Source organism: Rhinoderma darwinii, chromosome 3 (genome assembly GCF_050947455.1).
Source record: "Rhinoderma darwinii isolate aRhiDar2 chromosome 3, aRhiDar2.hap1, whole genome shotgun sequence".
NCBI classification, from domain to species: domain Eukaryota; kingdom Metazoa; phylum Chordata; class Amphibia; order Anura; family Rhinodermatidae; genus Rhinoderma; species Rhinoderma darwinii.
This window is the reverse complement of record NC_134689.1, coordinates 328,098,669-328,123,097: the sequence shown is the minus strand read 5'-3', so window position 1 is coordinate 328,123,097 and position 24,429 is coordinate 328,098,669. Positions and strand designations below refer to the sequence as shown.

Sequence of the window (24,429 nt, the reverse complement as noted above, 5' to 3'; positions counted from 1 at the left end):
CTACAGTGCGCCACACAAAGAACCAATCACGAGAACATCATGCCAGGAAATACCATGCTGGGAAGGAACGCCGTACACGGCCTCTCCCTCAGCTAGAGCACATGGAACAGGTCCTCACTGGGCGTCCCATTCTCTGCAATCATTGCCGGGGGGGGGGGGGGGGGGCGGGGCGGTGGAGGAGTCTCCTACGCACAACACAACTTCAGTGAATGAATTGTTCGACAGAGCCCTTTTAAAAGAAATTTATCATAAATAGTTAATCAAGGATGTCTACCAGTCTGGGACTGAATGTTAACAAAAGTATACATTAGAAGTTTAGAGCACGTATAATGCTCTGTTACTATTTCAACTCTATAATACACATGTTTGTAAATGGAAGAAAAACGAGTATAAATCTGTATTAACGTCTGTGCGAGACCTTGTGAAAGAAAACATCAGAACCACTGCAAGAGACTCCACAGCGAATAACACTATACCACGGGTATACAGAATTAATCCAAAAAGTTAGGAGTCAATAACATATGTTTAGGTGGATGGGCCACCTGGCTACTGGGGTGTATTCAGCCTGGCACTAGAGTCCAGTTACTCTTAAAGGGAATGTGTTGCCAGAAAAACATGTTTTTTTTTTAAAAATTAAACATTTAGTGTGTGGGTGATTAAACATTATTCAAATTTTTTTTATTTTTTTGCACGAGTCCATGTAATATTATAAATTATTTCTAATTTATAATACTACCCATTTTTGGTCACTAGATGGAGCTGTTCCCAAAATTGCAGCATTGCAACATTGGGTTAAAAGCCCTCGCTCTAGTGAGCTCTCAGCATCCCCCCCTCCTTTATCCTGGCTAGTGCCGGGATAAACGAGGGGTTTGAAAGGTTTAACCTCCTACACTGTGTGTCGCCATTTTTTGAGGTAACCCACAGTGTAGTAGGTTTACATACAGTAGTAAACACACACAAACACTAACATACATTGAAATCTCTTACCTGCTCCTGCCGCCGCGGCTCCCTCCGGCCCGTCCGCTCCCTTTGCTGCCGCTGTTCCATGTGCACAAGTCCGGAAGCCGCGACCGGAAGTAGTAATATTACTGTCCGGCCGCGACTTCCGGTCCACAGGAAAATGGCGCCGGACGGCGCCAATTTCGAATAGGACTGTGTGGGAGCGGCGCATGCGCAGTTCCCACACAGACGCCGTACACGGCAGTCAATGGGACGGGAGCCGTTCGCAGTCCCTATGGGACTGTGGCTGCCGTGTTCCATGTCTGTGTGTGTCGTTAATCGACACACACAGAAATGGAACAAAAAATGGCAGCCCCCATAGGGAAGAAAAAGTGTAAAAAATAAGAAACAGTAAAACACAAACACACAAATGAAAATAAACGTTTTTATTAAAGCACTAACATCTTTAACATATAAAAAAATTATTTGTGATGACACTGTTCCTTTAAGCCTATTGTTACCACGGACCGTATTATTTGTCTTTCTTTTTTTAGTGCCTCTCAGGGTATAGAATAGAAGGACCTCTGCCATCTGTGTGGTTACATCACCTGGTTTTAAGTTTCAGCAGTGGAGTTAACCCCTTAAGGACGCAGCCTAGTTTTAACCTTAAGGCTCAGAGCCCATTTTTCAAATCTGACATGTTTCACTTTATGTGGTAATAACATCGGAATGCTTAAACCTATCCAAGCGATTGAGATTATTTTCTCGTGAGACATTGGGCTTTATGATAGTGGTAAAATTTGGTCGATATATTCAGTGTTTATTTGTGAAAAATTGCAAAATTTAGAAACAGCAGCATTTTTCTGAATTTAAATGCATCTGCTTGTAAAACAGATGGGTATACCCCCCAAAATAGTTACTAGTTCACATTTCCCATATGTCTACTTTAGATTTGCATAGTTTTTGGATTTTTTTTTTATTTTTCTTGGACGTTACAAGACTTAGAACATGAACAGCAATTTCTCATATTTTTAAGAAAATTTCAAAAGCCTTTATTTTTAAGGTACCTGTTCAGTTCTGAAGTGGCTTTGGGGGGCCTATGTATTAGAAACCCCCATAAAACACCCCATTTTAAAAACTAGACCCCTCAAAGTATTCAAAACAGCATTTAGAAAGTTTTTTAACCCATTAAGAATTTCACAGGAATTAAAGCAAAGTGGCGGTGAAATTTACAAATTTCATTTTTCTTGCTGAATTTCAATTTTATTACATTTTTTTACCAGAGAAACACTACTGAATATGTATTGTCCAGATTCTGACGTTTTTAGAAATGTCCCACATGTGGCTCTACTGCGCTCGTGGACTAAAACACAAGCCCCAGAAGCAAAGAAGCACCTAGTGCATTTTGGGGCCTCTTCTTGATTGGAATATATTTTAGGCAGCATGCCAGGTTTGAAGAGGTGTTGAGGTGCCAAAACAGTAGGAATCCCCCAAAAGTGACACCATTTTGCAAACTACACCCCTCAAGGAATTAATTTATGGTTGTTGTTACCATTTTGACCACACAGTTTTTTCACAGCACCTATTTGAATTGGGCTGTGAAATTAAAAAATTGCAGTTTTTCCAATAAGAGGTCATTTTTGATAACATTTCTTATTTTCACAAGACTTAAAATACCCCATTTTGTCCTGAGTGCGGCAATACCCCATTTGTGGTGATAAACTCCTTCTGAGCCCTCCCATGGACCCAAACGGCAAAGGAGTGCTATGTGTTTGTTGGAGTCCAGATTTTGCTAAATTGGTCTTCGGGTGGCATGTCGCATTTCAGAGCCCAAGAGGTATCAAAGCAATGGAAACCCACCAGAAGTGATCCCATTTTGGAAACTAGACCCCTCAAGGTATTGATTTATAGTTGCTGTGACCATTTTGACCGCACAGTTTTTTCACAGCACGTATTTGAATTGGGCTGTGAAATTAAAAAATTGAATTTTTTCCAATAAGAGGTCATTTTTGATAAAAATTTCTTATTTTCACAGGGAACAAAATACCCCATTTTGTCCTGAGTGTGGCAATACCCCATTTGTGGTGATAAACTGCAGTTTGGGCCCATGGGAGGGCTCAGAAGGAAAGGACCACCATTTGGCCTTCTGGAGCTTTCCTGGTGTTGTCATGTATGCAGATGCCCCTGAGGTACCAGTTGAAACCCCCGAGAAGTGACCCCATTTTAGAAACGACACCCCTTAAGACATTCATCTAGAGGTGTAGTGAGCATTTTGAACCCAGAGGTATTGTTGAAAAGGTAATGCGCAGCAGCTGGTGCACTGTGAGATTTGCAATTTTCTATATATCTATGCCATTTCAGTGTCCAATATATTGTGCCCAGCATGCGCCACCAGGGATATACACCCCATAAACTGTAATGTGGGTTCTCCCGGGTACGGCAATACCCTACATGTGGCTGTTATCACCTGCCTGGGCACACAGCAGGGCTCAGAAGGGAAAGATGAGGGGGATAAACCGTGCGGAGTGCGTCAGGGTAGATGAAAAATCTAAGGGCTGGATGATAAATTTTAAAACACTTTCATACGGAGCCCTGGTTTTTCGGGACACGTGTCACATTGAGATATTGTGTCCTCCCTTATCCCCCTCTTATAGCAGACTTTGCACCTCTTTTGACTTTTTCCCATCTTGCCAGTTTGGGGAACTTCTTCTGGAAAGTGTTGCCCTGGTACGATGCCTGTGGCCTCGCTTCCAGAAGTACTGGGTGCCCCCTTCTTGGTCCCTAAAGATTAGGTTCTTGATAATGATGTGCACGGCCAGCTTCTTATACCACACCGCATGGCGCTGTAGGGCTTCAGGACTTGATCTGACAAGTCCACCCCTCCCATGTACCTATTGTAGTCCAGGATGCAGTCTGGTTTGGGGGTATCTGTATTGGTACATGGGTACTGGTGCGGCCATGTATTGTTGTCAATACAATGACATCTCTCTTGTCCTTGTACTTGACACACAATATGTTGCTGCTAGATTGTGCCCTGCTCTCACCCCTTCTGAGTGTTTGCCCAAGCAGAGTCTTAGGGAGGCCTCTCAGATTACTTCTAGCAGTGCCGCATGCCGCAGGATTTCGGGAAGCGAGGCAGTTGAAGAGTGGGACGCTGGTATAAACATTATCCAGGTAGAGGTGGTAACCCTGGTCCAGCAGTGGGTGCACCAAATCCCACACAATTTTTACATTAATTCCCAGTAAGGGGGGGGGGGGCATTCTGGTGGCTGAATACTGGTGTCCTTCCCTTCATATATCCTAAATCTGTAGGTATACCCTGATGAACTCTCGCACAGCTTATACATCTTCACGCCATACCTTGCCCTCTTACCCGGCAGGTACTGAAGTTGCTTTGAGGGGCCCATATATTAGACACCCCTAAGAAACTAGACCCCTCAAAGTATTCACAACAACATTTAGAAAGTTTATGAACCCTTTAGGTGTTTCACAGGAATTTAGAGCAAAGTAGAGGTGAAATTTACATTTTTGTCAGAAAATCCTTTTTATACTATTTTTTTCTATAACACAAAAGGTTTTACCAGAGAAACGCAACTCAATACTTATTGCCCAGATTCTGCAGTTTTGAGAAATATTCCACAAGTGGCCCTAGTGCGGTAATGGACTGAAGCACTGGCCTCCGAAGCAAAGGAGCACCTAGTGGATTTTGAGGCCTCCTTTTTTTTTTAGGCACCATGTCCGGTTTGAAGAGGTCTTGTGGTGCCAAAACAGTGGAAACCCCCAAAAAGTGACCCCATTTTGGAAACTAGACCCCTTGAGGAATTCATTGTAGTTTTCTTGGGGTACATGCGGCTTTTTGATCAGTTTTTATTCTATTTTTAAGTGGCGTGGTGACTAAAAAACAGCAATTCTACTATTGTTTTTTTATTTATTTTTTACAGCGTTCACCGTGCGCTATAAATGACATATTCACTTTATTCTGCGGGGCGATACGATTACGGCGATACCAGATGTTTATAGTTTTTTTTAAGTCTTATGGCGTTTGCACAATAAAATAAGTTTTGTAAAAAATCATTCACTTTTTGTGTTACCTTATTCTAAGCGCCAGAACTTTTTTATTTTTCCATCAATAAAGCCGTGCGAGGACTTATTTTTTGCGTAACGAACTGTAGTTTCGATCAGGACCATTTTTTAGGTACATGCGACTTTTTTATTTCTTTTTATTTCATTTTTTGGGAGGTGAAGTGACCAAACAATTGTGATTCTGGTACGGTTTATTATTATTTTATTTTACGGCGTTCACCGCGCAGAATAAACAACAAAATGATTTTGTAGTTCAGGCCGTTACGGACGCGGCGATACCAATTATGTATAGTTTATTTGTTTGTTTATAAATTTTTATTAATAATAAATGACTGATAAGGGAAAAGGGGGGATTTTTACTTTTATTACATTTAAAACTTTTATTTTCTTATTTTTACACATCTTTTTTTTTAACTTTATTACTTTGTCCCACTAGGGGACTTGAGGTCAGGAGGCCCTGATCGCTATTCTAATACACTGCACTACATGCGTAATGCAGTGTATCAGAGCTGTCAGCTACTCACTGACAGCAAGCATAGTGGGTCCTGACTTTGTCAGGAGCCACTAGGCTTCCGTCGATGGCATAGCCCGACGCCATTGTTAGGTGTCTGGTTGCCATAGTCACCATCACCGGCTGCTATCATGTAGCAGGCCGGTGACGGTAGCTTAACCCCTAAAAAGCTGCAATCGCTATTGGACGCGTCTTTTAAGGGGTTAATCAGCGGGGACACATCGATCGGTCGCCGCTGTAGGAGCTGCGGCAACTGCTGTACGAGACAGCAGCTGTCACAGCTCCTGTATGTGTCGGGAGGACGGCCGAAATGGCTGTTACTCCCGCGACGTACTATTCCGTCATGGAGCGCGAACGGGGCGGTTTCCATGACAGAATAGTACGTCACTGAGCGTTAAGGGGTTAAAGTGCACCCGTCAGACTTAAGGTATTTTTCAGATGCCCATAGCTGTAAGGAGGTAAAGCAGCAGACACTGAGCCCACTAAACATGCTCCTAACTGTAGTCCGATATATGAGGGCAGATTTACTATGGACGCTGTGTCAGCATTGTGGCCTAAGTTGTACCTTCTTTTTGGAGCAAATCATTTTAGATAAACCAATGAAATGCGCCAAAGAAACAGATGTTTGTGACTTGTCCAAGAAGGGGGTGTGGCCTAGCAGGAAAGGGATATGGCTTAAGATGCGCTAGATTGAGACAAAATTGTGGCGCAAAAAAGTGGTCCAAAGTAAATAAATCAAGAGGTAGTGGAAAGTTAGTCAGAAGTGTCTAAAGGTGCGCCAAATTTATCATCAAGCATCAGTCACTGTGATAAACCTGTGCTAAATTTAGTCTAATTCGAAGCGGTTTGAATAAATCTGGTCCAATGTGGTCAAATAGTTACTCATGTAGACACTGCCATTTTAATGATCAGGCCTGTTTGGGACTTAAAGGGGTTGTCCATTTTTTATATTAATATATTTATAGGATAGGACGTTATACAGATTTCTAATATACATGTATTTAAAATTCTGCTCACATAACTTTCTTACGTCAGTGCAGTTGCTACGGTCTAAAAAATAAAAACGGTATAGCCCACAGATTTGTCCATAGAATTTCCCCCATAGGATAACTGAATGGACTAAAGATGTGGGTAGTCATGTGACCAACATCATGTGACCCCTGGCATTCAGGTAACCCTGTCCAGGTGAATAATAGGTTAAGAGGAGCAGAAGTTACAAAGTATTTCTACCTACAGTAACATCCCATCACACCTGTCAGTGTCTGAGGAGCAGCTCTAACATTCCCAGAGACGGTGAATACACACACAGTGAAGTAGGTGCTCATCGTTATTCCACCATTAGGCCCCATGCACACGACCGTGTCCGCAATCATGGCCCGGCCGCCGACTGCCACCCGCATTTTCGGGCCGTGCTCCCATACAAAGTATGGGAGCAGGGCCCGCAAAATGCAAAAGAACGGACATGTTCCATAATTTTCGGAACATTTCTACGGCACAGACACCCTTCCGTAGCGCTACGGAAAGGTGTCCGCGTTCAATGAAAGTGAATGGGTCCATGTTTGCAGACCGCAATTGCAGTCCGCAAAGACGGAGGTTTTTTACGGTCGTGTGCATGGACCCTTACTCCAATTCACATGGCCCATGGATGTGTCCTCTATGTGGCCCTAACAGTGAGTGAGTGATCACATGACTGATGCCATGTTTAGTCATATTCCGTTACCCTGTGGATGCATTACACAGGACTAATCTGTGGGCTGTACCATTCCACTGTGACAGGGGCCTCATGCACTATAAGAAATGTATGTGAACAGAATTTCTAATACATTTATATTAGAAAACTGTATTATTTCCTATTCTACAAATAAGTAAGAAAAATATAAAAAAAAACTGGACAACCCCTTTAACAGCCAAACCATTTTTTTTTTCATCCTTATATTCCAAGAGTCATAACTTTTTTTATTTTCCCGTAACTTTATGACAGCTTGTTTTTTTGTGGGAAGAGTTGTAGTTTTCAATGGCACCATATTGGGGTACATATAAATCATTAATTAGCTTACATAAAAAAAAAATTTGAGAAGAGAATGCCACTGATTTTTGGAGGGGTTTTGGCGTTTTTTTACAGGCAGTGAAGTGTATATACACATGGTAAAAATAACGTAAACTTTATTATATAAATCGGTACGAATGCGGCGATACTAAATATGTGAAGTCTTTTTTTTTTTTTAAATTTTTGTATTTTTGCCCAATAAAACATGTTTTATGGAAAAAAATCTTTGTGTTGCCACATTTCGAACCATAACTTTTTTTTATTCTTCCATCGATAGGAATACAAGGGCTTGTTTTTTGCGGGAAGAGTTGCAGTTTTTATTGGTACCATTTTGGGGTACATATAATTTTTTGGTTAGCTTTTATAAAAAAAAAAAAAAAAGTTAAGCGGGAATGCAAAATATTCTGCCATTGTCTTTTCACAATTTTTTTTAACACCATGCAACATAACTAATATGTTTGGTTTGTTTTACGGGTCGTTACGATTGCGGCAGTACCTAATATTACGCCTCATGCACACGACTGTTGTGCCACTCGGGCCGTTTTTGACGGCATCCGATAGTCTTCACTTTAGAGGGTGAATCGGGTCCGTGAAAAATGGTCAGAGTCTTCGATCCGAGGAAAGATAGAACATGTCCTATCATTCCTCGGATCACTGATGGGACTCGGACGGCACACTCGGTCGTGTGCATGAGACCTTAGGGCTGGTCACTTATGGCCTAAATAAAAATCACAATGAATTGAACATGTAACCTCGATTACGATTAATGAATTATTTAGGCCACACCACTTTTGCATACCATGCCCCCTATTTGCATGCTACGCCACTGAATATTTATCCCGAGCCTGCTGTATACTACTGTAAATAATATTCCCCGCTCACTCTGCCTTCCACAGTATATTGCCCCCATAACTGCCCTCCATGCAGTATAATGCCTCCATAACTGCCCTCCACTAAGTATAATGCCCCCATAACTGCCCTCTACACAGTATAATGCCCCTATAGCTGCCCCCACACAGTATAATGCCCCCATACAGTATAATACCCACATACATTCCCTCCACAGTATGTCCATAATAGTTTCCCCCACCCTGTAATAATGCGCTACAGCTGCCCCTCCCACAGCCCCAAATAGTGCCTATTAAAATACACACTTACCTAACCCCGTTCTAACAACGAGTGGCGGAAATCCCTCTGCTTCTCCGATCCGTGTGGCTCGGTGCAGACAGACGCGATGACATCACTGTCTTGCGCCTGTCCGCACCGAGCCATGAGCGTCTGGTGATACATAGTAAATGGTAGAGCAGGGACCTTACTGCTCCCTGCTCTTTCATTAGATTCAACTGCATCTGTGTCCTGAGGATGCAGATACATTTGAAACCGGGGGAAAAAAAACCAAACTAAAATACGCAAGATGACGCTGGCTAATTGCGCTGAATTTCGGTTTTGTTTTTTTTCCGATTAATTGCCCAGCCCTACCTAATATGTAGGTTTTTATTTTTTTAAATAAAAAACAAATATTTTTTAATGAACAATACAATAATAATTTATTAAATTTTTTATGTGGGGGGTACTTTTTAATTTTTATTAAACTTTAATATCTTTCTGTCCCACTAGTGAACTTGAAGCAGCGATTCTTTGATCGCTTGTTTAATGCTGCGTATTCAAAACCATTATTGCCTGCCACAGCGTATCATGCCTCTGGCATGGCCTAATGAGCAGTTACTAACGGCAGACCAGGGGACCTTTGTTAGGTAACCCATGGGCACCCCGCAATAGTTCTGAAAGTGGGAGCCCCCTCCATCTGTCAAACACCTTAGACGTTGCATCTAAGGGGTTAAGCTGCCGGGACTGGCGTCATCTCCGACCCCAGGAGTTGCAGCAGGAGCCAGGTTGTGTATAACAGCTGTGCTCCTGCCGCTTATCTACAGTGGCAGTACCCACGAAATACTAGTGACGGATATATCCGTCACAGAGCAGGAACTAGCACCTACTCGTGATGGATATATCGGTCATAGGTCGTTAAGAGGTTAAAGAAAAGGTACAGTACATCAAATAAACATCAAGTCTGACTTGACTACTAGATTGTACAAAAAATGTTTTGCGATAAGATCAGCAAGAATACAATTAGAGAACTGCATATACAAATAAGGCCAATTTGCATTTTTGTCAGGGAAGGTGTCATGGTTTTTAATATGATATTAACATAAATTGTATTTATTTGTGTTCTCATGTTCTACTTTTTACTGTGTCCTTACTTTTACTTCTCTATGGGGGCTGCCATTTTTTTTTCATCTCTGTATGTGTCGATTAACGACACATACAGAGATGGAATACGGCACATACAACCCTGTAGAGAATGCGAACGGGAACCTTTCCATTCTCTGCAGCGTACGCCGTCTGTGTGGGAACGTCACATGCGCCGCTCCCACACAGACCAAAACAAAGCTCGTTAGCAGAGCAAAATCCGGCGCCATTTTCATGTGGACCGGAAGCTGCTGCCGGACAGTCAGATGACGACTTCCGGCCATATGTTCAAGGAAGCGAAGGCGCAAGAAATAGGAGCGGAGGCGGCAGGAGCAGGTAATTTATGTTCGTGTATGTGATGTGTGTATTATGTTCGTGTTATACGGTCGTCTGAGCACTGTATCTAATCCTCCTACACTGTGCAGTCGATCAGAAAATGGCGGCACACAGTGTAGGAGGTTTGACGATTCAAATCCCTCCTTCTCCTGGCACTGGATTGTGTGAGGACACTAGAGGAGAGTGTGTTCACCCCAAATTTGCAACATAAAGCAATGAGGTTGTTTTACCACATTGACCATGCTGCAATTTTGGGAACTGCTCCCTCTAGTGGCCAGCACATGGAAATGTTATCAATTAGAATCTAATTTATAATATTTCCTGACTTGTGAAAAAATTTAAAAAAAATTAAACAACAATGTGTAATCACTTAAAGAGGCTCTGTCACCAGATTTTGCAGCCCCTATCTGCTATTGCAGCAGATCGGCGCTGCAATGTAGATTACAGTAATGTTTTTATTTTTAAAAAACGAGCATTTTTGGCCAAGTTATGACCATTTTCGTATTTATGCAAATGAGGCTTGCAAAAGTCCAAGTGGGCGTGTTGAAAAGTAAAAATACAACTGGGCGTGTATTATGTGCGTACATCGGGGCGTTTTTACTTCTTTTACTAGCTGGGCTTTCTGATGAGAAGTATCATCCACTTCTCTTCAGAACGCCCAGCTTCTGGCAGTGCAGATCTGTGACGTCACTCACAGGTCCTGCATCGTGTCGGCCACATCGGCACCAGAGGCTACAGTTGATTCTGCAGCAGCATCAGCATTTGTAGGTAAGTAGCTACATCGATTTACCTGCAAACGCCGATGCTGCTGCAGAATCATCGACACGATGCAGGACCTGTGAGTGACGACACAGCGTGATCTCTGGAGAACACGCTGTGTCTGCACTGCCAGAAGCTGGGCGTTCTGAAGAGAAGTGGATGATACTTCTATACACAACGCCCAGCTAGTAAAAGTAGTAAACACGCCCCGATGTACGCACATAATACACGCCCACTTGTACTTTTGCAAGCCTCATTTGCATAAATACGAAAATGGTCATAACTTGGCCAAAAATGCTCGTTTTTTAAAAATAAAAACGTTACTGTAATCTACATTGCAGCGCCGATCTGCTGCAATAGCAGATAGGGGCTGCAAAATCTGGTGACAGAGCCTCTTTAAATAATAATTGTTTAACTGAAAAAAAAAAATAAATAAAAAATTCTAGCGACACATTCCCTTTAAGGGCCTTTTACACGGGGCAAATACTATGTAAAATATTAGAAGATCAAGTAAAAGATCGCAATCATTGTTCAGCAATTTCACGATTAGCAAGATGTTGCTTGTTTGTTATTGATCAAATCTTTTATGGTGGCCTATACATTATCGTTTGTGGCCGTTATATCATCAATTGGCGCTTGTTTTTACCAATTTTTGAAATCTAAGTTTTTTTCTGGACATAGCTGTATGAGGGTTTTTTTTTGTTGCGGGACAAGTTGTACTTCATGTAGGTACTATTTTTTGGTACACATACATTAGCGTTTAATTAAAATTTTGCCAAAAACACAAGAAGAAATATGAGTATATTATTTTATGTTTTGGGACTTGTATTTAAAGAGGCTCTGTCACCACATTATAAGTGGCCTATCTTGTACATGATGTGATCGGCGCTGTAATGTAAATTACAGCAGTGTTTTTTATTTAGAAAAACGATCATTTTTGACGGAGTTATGACCTATATTAGCTTTATGCTAATGAGTTTCTCAATGGACAACTGGGCGTGTTTTACTATATGACCAAGTGGGCGTTGTGGAGAGAAGTGTATGACGCTGACCAATCAGTGACCAATCAGCGTCATACACTTCTCTCCATTCATTTACTTTGCAGATAGCGATATAGCTATATCGCTATCTGCAGCTTCATACACACACACACACTAACATTACTGCAGTGTCCGGACAGTGAATATACATTACCTCCAGCCAGGACGTGATGTGTATTCAGAATCCTGACCACTTCTGTAGCGTCTCTGATTTACAGCACAGTGAGATCTCGCAAGACTACGCCTGCTATGCTGTAACTCACAGAGACGCTACAGAAGTGGTCAGGATTCTGAATACACATCCCGTCCTGGCTGGAGGTAATGTATATTCATTGTCAGGACACTGCAGTAATGTTAGAGTTTGTGTATGTGGCTGCACATAGCAATATAGCTATATCGCTATGTGCAGTGTAAATGAATGGAGAGAAGTGTATGACGCTGATTGGTCACTGATTGGTCAGCGTCATACACTCCTCTCCACAACGCCCACTTGGTCATATAGTAAAACACGCCCAGTTGTCCATTGAGAAACTCATTAGCATAAAGCTAATATAGGTCATAACTCCGTCAAAAATGATCGTTTTTCTAAATAAAAAACACTGCTGTAATCTACATTACAGCGCCGATCACATCATGTACAAGATAGGCCACTTATAATGTGGTGACAGAGCCTCTTTAATAAAGGTTAATTAATGGAAAAAATTTGTGTGGTTTTTACAGATTTTTTTTAAACATTACACTTTATTATTTGACTTTTTTTTTTTACCCTATAACGGTACTTTTAATCTAGATTTTTTTAAACTATAATGTACTGGCATATAAAACAGTACATTAGCCTGTGCACTGATAGGGCATATTTAGGTATGCCCAAACAACAGAACATATGGTCAAACAGTCGTAGGGTCCTTTAATGGGATCACCTGTGACGCGATCAAAGTGGAGTTTACCCCGCCAGCCTTTCCCTTTGAATGCTGCGATCAGTGTTGATTGTGGCATTCAAAAGGATTAAACAAGATCAGAGGTTCCTCTCACCTCCACCACCAGAGCGGGTCCGCAGCTGTGTATTACACTTACTGTGCCAACGGGTATGCTCATCCCAATGTGCTCAGGACCAACATACTCTTCCTGCATCGTTAAGCAACTTTCTAATATACTTGATACTTCAATTGCTCATAATTTTCAAGATCCCGATTTGCTGTCAGTGAATGGAACAGTCTGAAAACTAATACAGACCTAATAGTTCTCACATGTGTTTGCTAGAGTGTATCAAGTTTAAGCAATTGTCTAAAATTTAGGCTGAGGCTTCGCTCACATGTACGTCAGGGCTCCGTACTGGCGTTCTGTCGGTGCTTTCAGTCAGGGGAACCCATGAATGGAACCCTGTCAGATACCATAGGTTTCTGTTTGCATCACCGTTGATTTCAATGGTGACGGATCCAGTGCAAATGGTTTCCGTTTGTCTCCGTTGTGCAAGGGTTCCGTCGTTTTGACGGAATGAATAGCGCAGTAGACTACGCTATTCATTCCGTCAAAATGGTGACAAACAGAAACTATTTGCACCGTACCCGACACCATTGAAATCAACGGTGATGGAAACTGAAACCTATGGTATCTGTTTGTGTCAGTCAGGGTAGCGTTCTGACGGAAAACTCCAAACGGAATTGGGCCCTGGCGCAGATGTGAACGAAGCCTAAGTTCACACCACTGTTAGTATACGTTTACCTCTCTTCCGTCAGAGGAAGAGAGGATCGAAAGATTAAATGGAAAGTAACGGTTCCGTTAGAATTACCACTGATTTCAATGGTAATTCTTTTGTTTCGGTTGCTTTCTGTTTGTCCCTGTTCGCTAGGTTTCCAGTTTTTTTTCACAGAAACAAAAGTTCTGCAGACTGCACTTTTGCTTCAATTAATTTTTTTAATTTTTTAAAAAAAAACGGAAACCTGGCGAATGGAGACAAACGGAAAGCAGCTGAAACAAAACAATTACCATTGAAATCAAAAGGTAATTCTATCAGAACCGTTGCTTTCCGTTTAATCTTTTGATCTGCTCTTCCTCGGACGGAAGGGAGGTGAACGTATACTAACGCTAGTGTGAAAGAAGCCTTAAACTGCCTGAACTCCACACTCCGACACTGTAGAAAATTGTCAGGAAAGGAGGGACATTTTTGGCGTTACTAATGTTTTCAGCTGACAGAGGATTAGCTAGACTGGATACAAGTGTGGCAAACCCTCAGCTGTGAGCAGATCTGTAGGGTTGAAGCGCATCTGGAAAACACACGAATGTTCCCACAGCGACCTAAGAACCTGAAAATGGTGAGGCATTGAAACACAAATATATAGCATTAAAAAGTTGTAAAACTTTTCATCTATTAGAAAATGACGCGAAGCTACAGAATGGTGGCCATGGTGAAATCTACTCCCTAGCGATTGATCTCGGAGTTCTAGACCGCCATGTCTATAGATGTTTTTACAATAGCGTCTATATAACATACAGTATGGTAACCCCATGACCGCCTGCACACTTCTCCTTGACTTCCATGTTTCCTAATTTCAGATCATTTCTGTTTGCAGAAGAGATTCTAAAAGTAAATGTTCTGAGATAAAGGAATTCTCAAACAAGATATCCACTACAATGTGCCACCCAGCGAATTACCACCAGCAGCCATTGTGATCACAATCAACAGACAGGAAGACTTTGATTCACACTCGAGGATCAAGTTAAATGTTCATGTTGGCAGCATTTGCTGATGCACGTGCCAAACTTAGTCCCAAAAAGCATCGATCAGAGACTTTACATTAGGAGACCGGTATTTCTATGCTGACAACTAAAAACACTGCAGGTCACACATCAGTAGGGCCCATGCCCATATGACACCAGTCAACAGGTTGTGCATTTCCCATATTGACTCTATATGCCATAGACATCGGATAGGGGTCCATGCCCTGGGACCTCCTCATAGACTTGCCCAGTCATGGCAGAGACTTGGCTGCTCCTGCAATTAAAATCTAGAGATGAAGAGAAGCACTGGCTTGGTTGTTTCCATATTTCCCATTGACTTTAGTGGAAGGTGGTGAGGGTACTTCTGTGTCTGGACTGCTGAGTGGGCAGGTCATAAGTCCCATTAATCACAATGGCAGCAAGTTTTGGAGATAGATACATAAAACCATATATAGATAGTATACCCCCGGTCTGAGGGACTTTGGCTGGGGGTGCAGTGGGGATGGGTGCTGTCATGCTGCGGTCAGTACCCTCCAGTAATAATAACAACGAGGGCATGTTGGGGGGCACCCCTGGACGTCACTGTACCTGCACGTCGCTGAGCTCCACTCGGAAATACAACTCATGGTGCCTCTGCGCCCAGTACACCTGCGGGGTGAGACTCATCGTTGCACTTCGTTCCCTGGAACCGCTACTAGAACAATCCAAGCCAGCAGCCGGCTTGTCACTGCACCACCCTGTGGGCGGGGCCAGGGAGTACGGACGGCCATATTGATTGAGGGCTAATAGAAGAGAACCAGCAGCCATGATAAGTGAGGGCACGCCGCCATTACTCCGATTGGTTTGAACGTGAATAATGCACTTGAGTGACCCTAACCTAGGTACAGAGGTCACTCCCTCACCCAATGCTGTGTACGGATAACGGTGAATATTACAGAGCCAAGCTACATTGAACACCGCTAGGTGTATCAGCGCCTCCCTCCAGCAGGGGGAGCCCGCGGACCCCTCTCCTCGCCGTTCTCCAGGAAGCGGATGTGTGAGCGGCAGTTGTACTGGGAGTGAGAGCAGCCAAGTCATAACCGGGGACACAGAGAGAACAGGAGCCGGGCTCGGCTGCATACGTAATTCTGCTTCCACATGCTAGGTGAGGCTCCCGGGGTAGGATAGGACCGGGGGCTCCCTTGATAAGGGGTGGGATGGTGGCGAATACACAGCTCGCAGTAAGGGGCGTGCAGGACAGAAACCAGGGAGGGAAATGCGGGGGAGGGGGTGCTCACTGTGCCCCCCATACACCCACCAGGCTGGGCTTCTTATCACCTCTTTTATATTCGCTTCCATTGCGTTGTTCTAAAGGTACTAAATAAATGGTAAACATGAGTGTGCTCCACCTGTACACTGTGCTGTATATAAATTACTGCTGTGACCGTAACATAAGTATATTGATATGTTGCCATGAGATATTCTCATGCCAACCCACTAATAAACAGGTATCTATGATTACCATAGTAACAGCCCTTCATATATAATATATCATCTATCATAGGGTGGGCAGATCCCAGGCCAGGTAGCCAAATCTCCCAGAACTTTATATATATATATATATGTGTGTTTTCTATTGATGTCTATGGGAGTTGTTTTTGCTACGAACGGCAGACTGGCAGCGGGCAGGATCTAATTGGCTGCTGTCTATTAAAAAAATAATAATGTGAAGAATAAAACATACGTTATGAGACCCGTTTCTCTGACTACTGGTGTTTCCTACTGTTTGTTTTTTTAAAAATACATATGGGTGCCTGGAGCTACATATGGGTGCCTGGAGCGAAGATCCGGAGTGCTCCTCTGTGGAGTGGCTTAGTGATCTTGCCTGTAACATATAGTTACTGGCACCTGTAACGTATGAGTTGGTGCATGCCACCTCTGGTACCCACAACATCCAATAGTGTTGTATGAACAAATAATTTGGTGCAAATTCTGCTAATTTATCTGTGCGGCACAGGCAACATAATACTTTTGGCACGATATACATGGTAGATGTACATGTCAATAATAGATTTGTTATAACAATTGAGAGTTCTAGCCACACTACTATTTTTTGTTTCGTATCAGTCGTAAATGTTCTGCTGGAACATTTAATTTTGTGTTTTTTACTGTATCAATACTATGCGATACAAAATACTTTAATGTCAAATATAATACTCTGTAAGATGTATGTTATATACAAGGTGTTAAGCATTAGGACTTGTCCACACGTAACGGATTTGCTGGTGAAACTTGCCGCATCAACTAGCAGACAATCCGCTGGGTAAAATCCCCACCATTCCATTCGTTTTTAACTGCGGAAAGTAGTGCAGGTTTTTTCAGGGGCTGTGTGATGGGGATAGTTCTAATTCCTGTGATGTCATCTTCACCCCCTGCAAGAAATTCTGCAGCAAATGACACCGTACATCAAAAAAAACGCAGGAAATCAGTCCACTTTACACAGCAACGGAACAAAAATAACACAGCAGGTGAATTTCTGGACTAAATCTTTCCACCGCATGTGGAGGACGTTTCTTAAGTCACGCCCACTTTGCTGCTACTGTATCCCGCTACATATTTTCGATTCTGGTCTGAAAATACGCAGAGATTCCGTTACATGTGGACAAGCTCTTACACTCTTTGTAAAACATAAATGACTGATATATTTGTAGCCGCTGTTTACCTCACGTTAAATTATAAAAGAAATATTGTCAAAGAAATAAATGTTCTAGAAATAAAAAATAAGTCTAAAAATAAAAAAGCTGTAATTTAATGAAAAATAGACGTAGATTTAATTGGTTAGCACCGTACCATGTGACTTGGCATCCATCTATGAGTTGGTGGTCTTCTCTTTTGTTGAGAGCGTGTCCTTTATCCGTTGTGTGATGCCCTTTGGTATATATAGGTCAGCTCTGTATACGTAATGGGTAATAAATATATCCATTCTGTTGACAGGATGCAACATGGCGGCTGCTATGGAGACTGAGCCGGTTGGATTAGAGGTATTTGAGTCTGCAGAGCAAACTGGGGGAGACCCAAAACCTGAACCTTTCTATGTGGAGCGTCATTCATGGAGTCAGATGAGAAAGCTCCTCGCAGACACCAGGAAATACCATGGATATATGATGGCCAAAGCCCCGCATAGCTTCACATTTGTGAAGAGAAATGACCCAGATAGCCCTCACTCTGATCGCATGTACTATCTGGGTATGTGTAAGTATTACCATGTTTCTGTTAAGAAAGACTGAACTGTATACAGGTAATAGATATTCTACAATGGTGCTGTGAATTACAGAATGGAAATGTAAAGGACATGTCCGTAACGTTCTTATGTTAGTGTCTGGTTTAGAAAGATCTCCAGCTATTGCGAAACGACAACTCCCAGCATGCCCTGACAGTCAGTGGCTATCAGGGAATGATGGCAGTTGTAGTTTTGCAAATGGAGAGCTACAGGTTGGGGATTACTACCCTAAACCAATGTACTTCCACCACGGCCGGTTCTTTTTTTGGCAGGTGTGGTAAGTGGCAGTGGGACATCTGTCATTGGGGTCTGCTGTGTCTATACATATTACATTGAAAAAAAACAAAACCATTATATAAAGTATCTGTCATGGTAGTCAAACTGCTTTCCATGTAGAAGACTACCTACCTATGACACTACGTTCTGCCAAAGGTTCTTACACCCATCTTGATGTAGAAGTATGAAATAGAACGCCTCGCAAACCAGCCACAAGATCGCCACTAATGCGAAGCCTAACTTCAGTACAAGGGTGACAATCTAGTACGGCCTGATATTACCAAAATCCCACTGCTCCCATGTGGTACTCACAGGGGTGCGTGGAGCTCACATCTGGAGTGCTCCTCTATGGAGTTGCTTAGTGATCCCTGTTCTTGCCTGTAAAATATAGGGGGCTCTGTAGTCACCAGTTTCCTTCCATGGTGACCCGGGTCATATCACATGCAGGTACAGTGTGACAACTCAAATCTCGATTCTGGACACCTGTGAATGTGGGGATATTGATTAGAAATAAATGACATTGAGTAATAGAGAGATTATCTCATGAGCATTGCTGGTACCAGGGAGCATTTTTTATTTTTTACATGTGATTTTCTGGGCTTCTCTTTTACCTAATTGAAGTCAAGGGGAGAAAGCACCACTTAAGCACATACAACATGCTAGGTATGAGGCTATGAGGGCATACAACATGCTAGGTATGAGGGCATGCAACATGCTAGGTATGAGGCTATGAGGGCATGCAACATGCTAGGTATGAGGCTATGAGGGCATGCAACATGCTAGGTATGAGGCTATGAGGGCATGCAACATGCTAGGTATGAGGCTATGAGGGCATGCAACATGCTAGGTATGAGGCTATGAGGGCATGCAACATGCTAGGTATGAGGGCATGCAACATGCTAGGTATGAGGGCATGCAACATGCTAGGTATGGGGCTATGAGGGCATGCAACATGCTAGGTATGAGGGCATGCAACATGCTAGGTATGAGGGCATGCAACATGCTAGGTATGGGGCTATGAGGGCATACAGCATGCTAGGTATGAGGCTATGAGGGCATACAGCATGCTAGGTATGAGGCTATGAGGGCATACAGCATGCTAGGTATGAGGCTATGAGGGCATGCAACATGCTAGGTATGAGGGCATGCAACATGCTAGGTATGAGGCTATGAGGGCATGCTAGGTATGAGGGCATGCAACATGCTAGGTATGAGGGCATGCAACATGCTAGGTATGGGGCTATGAGGGCATACAGCATGCTAGGTATGAGGCTATGAGGGCATACAGCATGCTAGGTATGAGGGCATACAACATGCTAGGTATGAGGCTATGAGGGCATACAACATGCTAGGTATGAGGACATACAACATGCTAGGTATGAGGGCATACAACATGCTAGGTATGAGGCTATGAGGGCATGCAACATGCTAGGTATGGGGCTATGAGGGCATACAGCATGCTAGGTATGAGGGCATACAGCATGCTAGGTATGAGGGCATACAACATGCTAGGTATGAGGCTATGAGGGCATACAACATGCTAGGTATGAGGCTATGAGGGCATACAGCATGCTAGGTATGAGGGCATACAGCATGCTAGGTATGAGGGCATACAGCATGCTAGGTATGAGGGCATACAACATGCTAGGTATGAGGCTATGAGGGCATGCCAAATGCTAGGTATGAGGCTATGAGGGCATGCAACATGCTAGGTATGGGGCTATGAGGGCATACAACATGCTAGGTATGAGGGCATGCAACATGCTAGGTATGAGGCTGAGGGCATGCAACATGCTAGGTATGAGGGCATGCAACATGCTAGGTATGGGGCTATGAGGGCATGCAGCATGCTAGGTATGAGGGCATGCAACATGCTAGGTATGAGGGCATGCAACATGCTAGGTATGAGGGCATGCAACATGCTAGGTATGAGGGCATGCAACATGCTAGGTATGAGGGCATGCAACATGCTAGGTATGAGGGCATGTAACATGCTAGGTATGAGGGCATGCAACATGCTAGGTATGAGGGCATGCAACATGCTACGTATGAGGCTATGAGGGCATGCAACATGCTAGGTATGGGGCTATGAGGGCATGCAACATGCTAGGTATGAGGCTATGAGGGCATGCAACATGCTAGGTATGGGGCTATGAGGGCATGCAACATGCTAGGTATGGGGCTATGAGGGCATACAGCATGCTAGGTATGAGGGCATACAACATGCTAGGTATGAGGGCATACAACATGCTAGGTATGAGGGCATACAACATGCTAGGTATGAGGCTATGAGGGCATGCAACATGCTAGGTATGAGGGCATGCAACATGCTAGGTATGAGGGCATGCAACATGCTAGGTATGAGGGCATGCAACATGCTAGGTATGAGGCTATGAGGGCATGCAACATGCTAGGTATGAGGGCATGCAACATGCTAGGTATGGGGCTATGAGGGCATGCAACATGCTAGGTATGAGGGCATGCAACATGCTAGGTATGAGGCTATGAGGGCATGCAACATGCTAGGTATGAGGCTATGAGGGCATGCAACATGCTAGGTATGGGGCTATGAGGGCATACAGCATGCTAGGTATGAGGGCATACAGCATGCTAGGTATGAGGGCATACAGCATGCTAGGTATGAGGGCATACAACATGCTAGGTATGAGGCTATGAGGGCATACAACATGCTAGGTATGAGGCTATGAGGGCATACAACATGCTAGGCATGAGCGCATACAACATGCTAGGTATGAGGGCATACAACAAGCTAGGTATGAGGGCATCCAACATGCTAGGTATGCGGCTATGAGGGCATACAACATGCTAGGTATGCGGCTATGAGGGCATACAACATGCTAGGTTTGAGGGCATGCAACATGCTAGGTTTGAGGGCATGCAACATGCTAGGTTTGAGGGCATGCAACATGCTAGGTTTGAGGGCATGCAACATGCTAGGTATGGGGCTATGAGGGCATACAGCATGCTAGGTATGAGGCTATGAGGGCATACAGCATGCTAGGTATGAGGGCATACAACATGCTAGGTATGAGGCTATGAGGGCATACAACATGCTAGGTATGAGGGCATACAACATGCTAGGTATGAGGGCATACAACATGCTAGGTATGAGGGCATACAACATGCTAGGTATGAGGGCATACAACATGCTAGGTATGAGGGCATACAACATGCTAAGTATGAGGCTATGAGGGCATGCAACATGCTAGGTATGAGGCTATGAGGGCATACAGCATGCTAGGTATGAGGGCATACAACATGCTAGGTATGAGGCTATGAGGGCATACAACATGCTAGGTATGAGGGCATACAACATGCTAGGTATGAGGGCATACAACATGCTAGGTATGAGGGCATACAACATGCTAAGTATGAGGCTATGAGGGCATGCAACATGCTAGCTATGAGGGCATGCAACATGCTAGGTATGAGGGCATGCAACATGCTAGGTATGGGGCTATGAGGGCATACAACATGCTAGTTATGGGGCTATGAGGGCATACAACATGCTAGGTATGAGGCTATGAGGGCATACAGCATGCTAGGTATGAGGGCATAGAACATGCTAGGTATGAGGGCATGCAACATGCTAGGTATGGGGCTATGAGGGCATACAGCATGCTAGGTATGAGGCTATGAGGGCATACAGCATGCTAGATATGAGGGCATACAACATGCTAGGTATGAGGCTATGAGGGCATACAACATGCTAGGTATGAGGCTATGAGGGCATACAACATGCTAGGTATGAGGGCATACAACATGCTAGGTATGAGGGCATACAACATGCTAGGTATGAGGGCATACAACATGCTAGGTATGAGGGCATGCAACATGCTAGGTATGAGGGCATGCAACATGCTAGGTATGAGGGCATGCAACATGCTAGGTATGAGGGCATGCAACATGCTAGGTATGAGGGCATGCAACATGCTAGGTATGAGGGCATGCAACATGCTAGGTATGAGGGCATGCAACATGCTAGGTATGAGGGCATGCAACATGCAACATGCTAGGTATGGGGCTATGAGGGCATACAACATGCTAGGTATGAGGCTATGAGGGCATACAACATGCAACATGCTAGGTATGGGGCTATGAGGGCATACAACATGCAACATGCTAGGTATGGGGCTATGAGGGCATACAACATGCTAGGTATGAGGCTATGAGGGCATACAACATGCTAGGTATGAGGCTATGGGGGCATGCAACATGCTAGGTATGAGGCTATGCTGGGTTGTCAATCATCAGACTGCTGGGAGAATATAGAACAGCGGAAAAAATACCATGTTAACAGTGCCGTTACTGTCACACTATCATCAGCTTTTTAAATCCAGATTAAAGGGCAAGGATATTACAAATTAAAAAAAAAAATTGTGTGTTTTTAAAAGATCATTTGGGTGCCATCATTAGCTCTAGGCCTCATGCACACGACCGTAAGGATTTTTACTGTCTGCAAACACGGATTCGCAAATACAGATGTATATCCGTAGCCGTCGACAATTGCGGAGGCGCCCATAGACTTCTATGGGCAAGTTTGTGCCGCAATTGCAGACTTGAATAGGACACGTTCTATATTTTGCAGAACATTTCTACGGCCTGGACACGTATCCGTAAATATACGGAAGGGTGTCCGTGGCCTATAGAAATGAATGGGTTTGCAATTTCATCCGTAAAAAACTACGGTCATGTGTATGGGGCCTTGGTTGACGATCCAAGTTAAATAGAGCTGTTTCAGAAAAGAAAAGTAAGTGATCTAAGGGCCTGTTCACATCAGCGTCACCCTTCCGCTGATGGGTTCCGTTAGACCTTTCCGTCTAAGGAATTCTTCAACAGAAAGGCAAATGGAAACCATAGCTTCCGTTGGCAACACCCTTGATTTCAATGGTAATGCTTCCGTTTGTTTGTTTTCCGTAAGGTTTTGTCTTTTAGACGGAAAGTATAGCGTAGTCAACTGTTGTTTCCGTAAAAAAAACACAAACCTTACGCAACGGAAACCATTTTCAATGGAAGCATTACCATTGCAATCAAGGGTATTGCAAACGGAAGCTATCGGTACCGTCTGCCTTTCCGTTGATGGGTTCCTCTGAGGAATAAGTCTAGCGGAACCCATTAGCGGAAGGGTGATGCTGAAGTGAAAACACCCTAAAGCATAAATCTAAGGGTATATTTATAAACATGGCAGATTTGATGCAGACATTTCTGTGACCATCCCATTCCTCTGAATGGGGCTTCGAGGAATCCATGTACGTGCTGCAGAAATAACCCCATTCAGAGGAATGGAACCCATCTTCAATCACAGAAGTTTCTGCAACTAATCTGCCGCATGTGAATATACGCTAAAGCAGCCCGACTCCCCCATTATCCTGCGTGTTATGCTTGGCTGACGATACATGTTCTTTCAATTGGATGAAATAAACTCTCATGCCATATTTAGGCTGGATTCACACGAACTTGTGCGTTTTGCGCACGCAAAAGGCACTTAACAGCTCCGTGTGTCAGCCCCGTATGATCTGTGTGATTTTCGCGCAGCCGCCATCATTATGACACTGTATGTTTGTAAACAGAAAAGCACGTGGTGCTTTTCTGTTTTCAATCATACTTTTCACTGCTCTTGCGTGAATCACGCAGGTCCCACGGAAGTGCTTCCGTGTGGTGCGCGGGATTTTCACGCACCCATTGACTTCAATGGGTGCGTGACGTGCGAAAAACGCACAAATATAGGACATGTCGTGAGTTTTACGCAGCAGACTCGCGCTGCGCAAAAATCACGAACTGTCTGCACGGCCCCATAGACGAACATAGATCCGTGCGAGGCGCGTGAATATCACGCGCGTCGCACGGACGTATTTTACGTTCGTCTGAATAAGCCCTTTGTCTGTGATTTTTTTTCCACCATCTATTCTACTTTTCCCAGTCAGCAGAAATTTGAGGACATGTATTTCTTTACGTATGCAAGGACTCCAATACTAGGCTGAGAACCCTGTACAGTATCGTCCATGGAATCCCATATCCGCATTATTCCTCATCACACTGGGTGTCCTATGTGTTCACCCGTCTTGTAAATGTGGCTGCTGTGGTATAACCTCTACCTATAGATAGACACGGGTACGGGTGGAGATTGGTGTAAGTCCAGTTTTTAGGACCTATTGCTATGTATAGCACCAATCACTGGACTACCACACTTTGA

The 24,429-nt window shown here is 43.6% G+C and overlaps 2 protein-coding genes across 3 annotated transcripts in view; one reads left to right on the top strand and one right to left on the bottom strand.

Moving 5' to 3' along the window:
* HACD3 (3-hydroxyacyl-CoA dehydratase 3) overlaps positions 1-15,545 on the bottom strand; it is a 46,439-nt gene extending 30,894 nt beyond the window's left edge. Inside the window, exon 1 of the mRNA XM_075858298.1 lies at positions 15,269-15,545. Within this exon, the coding sequence (XP_075714413.1) occupies positions 15,269-15,487 (219 nt within the window). The 5' untranslated portion in view covers positions 15,488-15,545. The remainder of the gene's footprint in view (positions 1-15,268) is intronic.
* DPP8 (dipeptidyl peptidase 8) overlaps positions 15,506-24,429 on the top strand; it is a 36,046-nt gene continuing 27,122 nt past the window's right edge. The window contains exons 1-2 of one of the 2 annotated variants that reach the window (XM_075858297.1): positions 15,506-15,824; positions 17,654-17,905. In XM_075858297.1, coding sequence (XP_075714412.1) covers positions 15,818-15,824; positions 17,654-17,905 — 259 coding nt within the window. In that variant the 5' untranslated portion in view covers positions 15,506-15,817. Of the gene's footprint in view, positions 15,825-17,653; positions 17,912-24,429 lie in introns of both variants that reach the window. The other variant, XM_075858296.1, reaches the window with a different exon arrangement.